Source organism: Zosterops lateralis (assembly GCF_965231275.1).
Source record: "Zosterops lateralis genome assembly, chromosome: 1".
NCBI classification, from domain to species: domain Eukaryota; kingdom Metazoa; phylum Chordata; class Aves; order Passeriformes; family Zosteropidae; genus Zosterops; species Zosterops lateralis.
In genome coordinates, this window is record NC_139762.1 from 60,737,592 (window position 1) to 60,745,432 (window position 7,841).

At 37.8% G+C, this 7,841-nt stretch overlaps 1 protein-coding gene across 1 annotated transcript; it reads left to right on the top strand.

The window, feature by feature from the left end:
* Positions 1–212: 212 nt before the first annotated feature.
* PRL (prolactin) lies at positions 213–6,080 on the top strand (the record flags this gene model as incomplete). Its single annotated transcript, XM_083871003.1, has 5 exons — positions 213–240; positions 1,709–1,890; positions 2,283–2,390; positions 3,829–4,008; positions 5,889–6,080. The coding sequence occupies 5 exons, from the start codon at positions 213–215 to the stop codon at positions 6,078–6,080; spliced, it is 690 nt and encodes a 229-aa protein (XP_083727129.1).
* Positions 6,081–7,841: the final 1,761 nt, after the last annotated feature.

Here is a 7,841-nt window from a genome sequence, read left to right on the forward strand (position 1 = left end):
AAAAAAAAAAATTAAAAAACCAAAAAATACTGAATATGAATGTGGAAGAAAGGCAATTTGATGTTTGTAATTATCGAGGCAAACTCCACAACCTGCTGAATGTATGCAAAATGGACCCTGGATGGTGTATATAAAAGTGGTATGTGCAGAGAATAACAGCAAGTATTGAGGGTTCTTTCTGGTAAAGCAAGTCATCATCCAGGATCCCTACCATGAGCACCAAGGGGGCTTCACTGAAAGGTAAGAATTTTTACATTCACCTGCTGATAATTTTTATATTTCTTTCCATTTTGATTGAATTAAGAGGCAGCTGAAATGCAATACATCTAGAAATTGAGGTCTTCCAGACACCTAATTTTCCAGAGAGGGTAAAACCTGAAGAAAGGAGCTTGATGACTTTTGTCTTCTAAGAGTACCTTTGCATTGGGCAGTCACACAAAAAATTGGTTTGGGGGATGTCACACCTGCACGAGAAAGTTTGGATCAGGAGTGGTTTGCTGCACCACTCAGAAGGCCATGACTAGACGTCATTACCCACAAGTCTAGAGGTGATGTGGTAATTTTGAAATTAAAGTTTTCAAAATGGTCATGGACTTTCCAAGCCAACAAGTCTCAGGTTTTCTTGTTCATAGTTATTTCTTAGAGTACTTTCTTAACTGCAGTGTACAGCATATACCTTGCTCATGGGGGAGGAGGAAGGCTTACTTCAATATCTCGCAAATCCACTTTTTTTGAATGTAGACCTAGAAAGAAACTTATCATGTGACATCCTTAGGGATAGTTTTGCTGCTTTATGAAGCACACTTTAATTTAGCATTTTAAATAAGTCTAGTGAGTCAATATAGGTAACAGGTCAATTTCCAAAAGTAATAGTCTCAGAACAAGTACATTCATTTACCAAATATTTTCTTTTAATTATTTGCCATTGTTTTTCTCTGTATATTTTATTTCTAAGAATAAAACACTTAAGTCTGTTAAGTTAACATGAAAAGTTTTAAACAGATGAGATTTTGTGCTTTAGATAATGAGAAGTCCTCTAAATCAGTTTCAGAAGCTCAGGAGAAAAGACAAAAACTACCACTGATTTCTTAGAAGTAGGAAATTTAGGGTTAAACTCTAAAGGGCAAAGAAGCACAGCTGCTGGAAGGAGCTCCTAGGGCAATCACAGCCTTAAGAGTGACCTAATCACCCTCCCAGAAAAATTAATTTTAACTCCAAATGTTTACGAAGAAGAAAAGGACCTCTGGGAGGAGGAGGAGGAGGGAAAATAAAAAAGAAAAAATAAAGAAAAAAAGACTGATCTATTTTCCAAACTTATGTATCTGTGCAAATATAATTATGTATCTATATTTTCACCATGAAGAAGTTTGATTTGTTTTTCCTTCTGTTTATCACCCTGTTATAAAGCCAGACATGTAAGTAAGAGACTTCAGAATACATTTTACACTACAGCACAGGTTACCTTGTCTCCTCAAACTCTGTAACAGGCTCTGCTATACCATCAGGATGACAGAGAGGAGAAAGGATAAAAGAATTATAGAATTACAGTGTGTCTGTCCTCCACTGCTGTTCAGCAGCCAGCACAGGGGGTACTCTGATCTGTGTGACAGCACAACCCAAATCAGCCTGCATCTGGCTCTGACAGCTGCTTCTAAATACACCTGCAAGTCAATGGGAGCCCATTTCACTGTGTTTTTAACTTGAACAGGTTTGTTGCTGGTGGCCCTTCTGGTGTCCCACATGCTTCTGACAAAGGAAGGAGTGACCTCTTTGCCAATCTGCCCCAAAGGATCTGTCAGTTGCCAACTTTCCCTTGAGGAACTTTTTGACCGAGCAGTTAAACTTTCACACTACATCCACTTCCTCTCTTCGGAAATATTCAATGAATTTGTAAGTACTCCTTTCCTGAGAGCAAGAAAATATAAAATTGCAATTTAATACTTTTTAATCACAAACATATGTTAACATATAATAAGTAAACAAATATGACTGCTGAACAGACGGTGAAAGTCCCAGTGGTGACCAAAACAGTATATACTCCTCAATGTTGCTAAGATCTCCAGTACTTCAATTAAAAGATACCATTTTCCCATCATTCTTCATCTGTGGGACATTTGTTCTTGCTGGATGCCAATTCCATTCTAGAGACTCACCAGAAACTTTTGACCTTTACACCATCAAAGCAGCGATAAAAGCTATGGAACAACAATTAGCTAGCACAGTGTTTGAGCTGAAGCTCTTACCTTTCTGTCTCAATAACACCTGTCCGTGCTGATCTGCAGGATGAGCGCTACGCCCAGGGCCGGGGTTTCATTGCCAAAGCTGTCAACAGCTGCCACACTGCGTCTTTAACCACTCCTGAGGATAAGGAGCAGGCTCAGCAGATTCATGTAAGTCCCATTTCCAGTGTAATTCAGTGTAAGACAGAGCAGGGGAAGGCAGGGATGGAGGGTTACAGAATAGTGAGGCATCTGTCAGAGTGAGAGGAAAATCAACTCAGTCGGAATAAAAAAGCCAGGAGGAGGAAAGCACCGAAAACCCAAGGTTGATTTAACATTTGCTGATACTAAGTTACAAACCATACAGAATATATAAGCGGCTTTCATCGTCCCTCCTTTTTCCTGCATGGTACTTTTAATCACTGTATCTTATTTCCAATTAAAATACTACCTCATGGAGCAATGCCAGTTACCACATTTGTGCAGTGCTGAGAACACTACAACCTTTAAACATTATCTTTAAACATCTTATAAACAATTAATGTATTTACAAACATAAAAGCACGTTGCTGTATGTAGATGGAGGTAAATAGTTTTGCAGTAACTCAAAACACTAAAAAAAATACTAAAAAGAAGCATTACTAAAAAAAATTGAATAGATATAAGCAAAAGTGGTCACATCATCATCCAAATACAAAGACTCCAGTGTGAAAATCTGCAAAATATCTGTAAAGAGAAACACACTACATACATCCATCATTTATAAAATTATAAACTTAAATGAAGATAAAGATAAGCTTGTTCAGCCTATGCTCAGAGATACAATTTGAAAATTCTCTGGAAAAAAAAAAAAAAAAAATGAGCAGAGCTGTATAAATGAGGCAGTTCCAGAGCAAAATCTCTATCTGTTTCATGTTGGTGATTGTGGTATCCTCACAATCCCACAGTATCACCAGCTTCTCAGTGTGTTATTTAGAAATTCTAGTGGGAGCAATAGAATTCACAGCCTTGGGTTGTGCATCTAGCAAAGAAGAAAAGGTTTAAGACTGCCACAACCTTAACCATAAGCTTAATGAATTCCTGTTGCCCACAAGAAAAGACAATTTCTAAAATCAGAGAGCTACTGCTTCCAGCAGTTGTTTTTCCCTTTGTTGTTCAAAGGGAAGGACAGATGAGTTACGTAGAGGCAATAAAAGCTATTTAGTGGTTTACCATAATGTGCACCTTCCAGTCAGTACTAAACTTAAAAAAAAATAATCAGTGGATTTTAAAACGTTCATCAAAAATCAGATAAGGAGTTCTGGGTTTGCTTTCACAGAGCTGAGACATAGTTCTGCTTGCTAGTGTTTAATGCTGAGAGTATTTCATTATATTTTCCACCACAACATGGCTTGTGAAAGTATTGCAGAACATGATGGCACCAAATACAAACTTCAAAAACGTAATTGCATAGAGATACCTAAGAAAGGGCTATAGGGGCACATTTAGTGATAGGTTCTGGAATAAAATCTTAAATAACAATTTCTGAGGACACTGCTTTAATGCCTTCTAATTTTGCCAGAATTTAGCCTTCTTCTTTTAACAACCTTTGCTTACTATGGGTGAGCAGCATGAAGACCTTCTGAATTTAATACTGGGAGTTCTGCGTTCCTGGAATGATCCCCTGATCCACCTGGCTTCAGAAGTACAAAGAATCAAAGAAGCTCCGGAAACCATTCTCTGGAAGGCTGTGGAGATTGAAGAGCAAAACAAGCGACTTCTGGAAGGAATGGAGAAAATAGTTGGGCGCGTGAGTAGGTCCTTAACACCCCTCCAGCCAATTGCTTTAATGAAGACACATTCATTGAAAGGCTCTCCCTATCTGGAATATGAAAGGGAAATATAGATGTGAAGCTAAAAAAGGGAGACAAAGTAGTTGAGTCTGAGAACTTTTCAGCTTTCTTCTTTCAGATTTCTTTTCTTCTACTATTTTGTAATTTCTAAAGAGACAATGTGTTATGATTGTCACAGAATAACCCGTCACACTCCCATGCTTCAGGGGAAGGTGTAATTATCAGGACTGGCTATGGTAATTCTATCTTTGAGGATTTTCAGTTTGCAATCCTGATTGTTTAAGGATGCATCTCCATTTTTCCCATATGCATGTATTGAAAAAAAATATATATATATATGTTTTAGCATATTTATATGTATCTGTATCCAATAAGTTTTACGCATAGATTTTGGAAACAGATACTGTGTTTAAAACACCTCTGGGAGTCTCAGCTATTGCAAAGATGTGGCATACAGCAAATATCTCTGATATCTTTCATTTCTCTTTTCACACCACACTGATTTCTCTGGTCTCTGTGTCTGACTTGGTTCCCCCTATAGTTGTGAGTTTAGACAACCATGCTGTTGTCTCACAAAACCCATACATGAATAGCTCTTGTTACCAGCAACTGATGGAAAGCTTTCCTGAATAAAACCAGCTCTCGCTTGTTTATTTTTAAAGGGCCCTCTGTTAGTCACTGAATTTATCATTCTGTCAGTGAGTTAGATGTTAACAAGAGGTTCTGACTTCACTGCTCTGAGTAGCTGAACAGCCTGAAGAGTGCCACCATCACTGTATCCACTTTCCACTAGATCACTCATGGTCTCTCTTTCAGTTAGTTGTCTCTTCACCCAGAAACCTTACACCAATGCAGGCTACAAACACATTTATCAGGGTAATCAAATACATCTCTATCACACATTCATGTGTAAAAAGGGCAAAGCTGAGGATCCAAGATAAGAGTAAGAAGTCAGCTGCTACTCCAGTTGCCCTGTCACCACCTTCTCACTCATATTATTTACAGAAAGAGATAAGACTGGCTCATTCATTGGTGTCAAACCATACTTTTAAGTCATAGTGGGTCTAATTTTTTTTTTTTTTGCCTTTTGCTTAAACTGAATGATAGTGGCTCTGCAGATACCCTCCTACATGTCTTTACAAAGTATGGCTTGTGTGAAATAAGGATGGCGCACAAACACTAATAGGCACAGACTTCCTGCTATGAAAGGTAGATTTGTGTGATAAGAGATAATTAATGATTGTCTTCGAATAAGAAGACCTAAACCAGTCTTTACTTCAGATACTAACTCACTACATGTGTTCCTATATGTAGCTTTTTAACATCAGAAGTCATTTTATCACTCAGTATTTTTTTTTTTTATACAGGCCAGTATTTCTGAATATGTATTTCTGAGAGATATTTCTGATAAAGGCTGAGACTAATCTGTTTGTTGCAAACAAACGACTTCTAAGAACAACTGTTAACAAAGTTTTGAAGGTGGAGGGAGCCAAAGAGAGATGTTCCTGATGAGTCCAAGCGTTATGGAAGGTTTGATTTGTCTTCAAAGTCAAGTTTCCCTGAATACTGGTTAACACACTAGTTCTCTTAAAATGCTACTGAGACAGTTATGCTTTTTACATGTTTTAGGAAAATAAACTGAAAAACCTGAGAAATTCATTTGAAATCTGAATGATGATATAAAACATTGTACAAAATAATGTGAGCCACTACTGAAAGCACATTTGAAGCCATACACTAGTAATTAGAATTCTTCAAGGACAGTATTTTAAGTGCTGCCTTCTACATCCAGTCAGGTTCACTATCATTTACTAGTAATACCACTTTGTGTATTTAGGTTCACTCTGGGGTGGTCGAAAATGACATTTACACTCCGTGGGACGGACTTCCATCCCTGCAGCTTGCTGATGAGGACTCCAGACTCTTTGCCTTCTACAATCTTCTTCACTGCCTCCGCCGAGATTCCCACAAAATTGACAACTATCTCAAGGTTTTGAAGTGCCGCCTAATCCACGACAACAATTGCTGAGTGCTCATGGGCCTAATCATGTACTGAAGTCATTCATCGTGTGTTCTTGATGCTTTGCCACTTCATGAAAACCACACACTGCAGTATCTGTATTGTCAGTAACTTTCAGGCATGTTTGTATGAATTCTGGCTGCAACAATTAGCACCACATGTGTCGGTGCTTTAAAATATTACCAACTACTTGTATGACAAGAATATATTCTCTGCCTAATCTCCTCCCCTAGTAGTATTTCAGTGATAAACAGGTCATGCAGATACAAATAAAAATGTTCTTAAATCCAAAAGCATATAACACTGGGTGGTATCAGTGAATAAAAAACAGATGGCATGATTTATACCTTTAAGAGCAACTTCTCTTTTGGAATCTCAATCTCCAGCTACTGATGTAACACGTACATGCATTGGTCTTGACACCCTCCCCAAAAAGAGAGGAAACAAATAGGAGAGACAAAAAAAGCAGTTTAATCACCTATTACGCTAAACTACCCAAAAGGGAAATTATGGTCTGAAATCCAATCTGCTTAGATCAATTCTTTTACTCTGTACAAAATCTGTCAGAGTAGGGGAGAGAAAGGTTAAGAAATCCATCCTGGCTAACACAGCCTTTGATTCCCCATGCAATTAATGGAGAGAAAAGACACATCCAGAATTTTAAGAACAGAGATACAGATATATCTATGTCTCTACTGACGAGAAAAAGCATTTCCAAGGGAAAGTTTGTTCTATTTGAGGTAACTATCTGAGGGCAAAGGAACCAACTGGTTTCAATAGGTCTCAAAAGGAAATGGTGGACATTCATATCATATCCATCTACTTTTCACATTCCTCTCAAGCAATATGGGTGTTGCATTTACTTGAAGAATTTTGAAGCCATAAAAAGGCATCAGCCGACCTGAGGTATCTTTTTTCCTAAACCCAATGTGTCTCCATTCACTTTGGGTTGAATCAAAAAGATTCTAGGGCACTCATTTGAAAACACTATGGTTACACATTGAAAATTTAGAAAGATCAAGACAATTGACTACTTTTGAAAAAATCTGGTTTACAGTCACACAGCAAGTAAGAAGCCAAATTTCCACAGAAGTCATTGACTGTACCTACATATTGCCTTTGTAAGCAATAAATAAACTCAGCCTTGGCTTCATCACACAGTTTTAGCAAGCAGGAGCTTAATTTCCAGTCATCTCCTGGAGTTAGCTTCCCACTAGACAAGCCTGCTGCATTGCGCCAGCTCAGAGGAAGAGTGAAACACCAGAGAAGATGAGTTTAAGGGCTTAAGCCTTTAATTTACCATAACAGAATAAGCACAGCCATAAAAGGTATTCATGTAAGAGATTCAACAATACCAACTGCTAGAAAGGTCTCATTTTAGCCATCTCTACAAGAACATGATGATACTTGCATTTCTAAGTGTATGTATAGATAATGGCCTTTAAATCTCTTCATGTTTTCAATTATTGATTGCCTCAGGCTTTATCTGGATAAGTATACACTAAGCCCAATTTTAATCTATAAAAAATCACCTTTACAGTGAGCAAATTCCTTGTAGGACAGTCACAATTGACATATTTCATAAGCTCTGAAATGCACAAAACCTGGGCCATATGCAACAGCAGTTTAACAACACAGCTGTACAGCACAGCCAAGGAAGAAAATGGATAAAATTTGCCAGGCAAAATGCAAGTGTCCCAACTAGAATTTAAAATGGTTATAATATTCTGCTTTTTGTTATAATGCCAATGGAGGGGGAGAAAAAGGCAT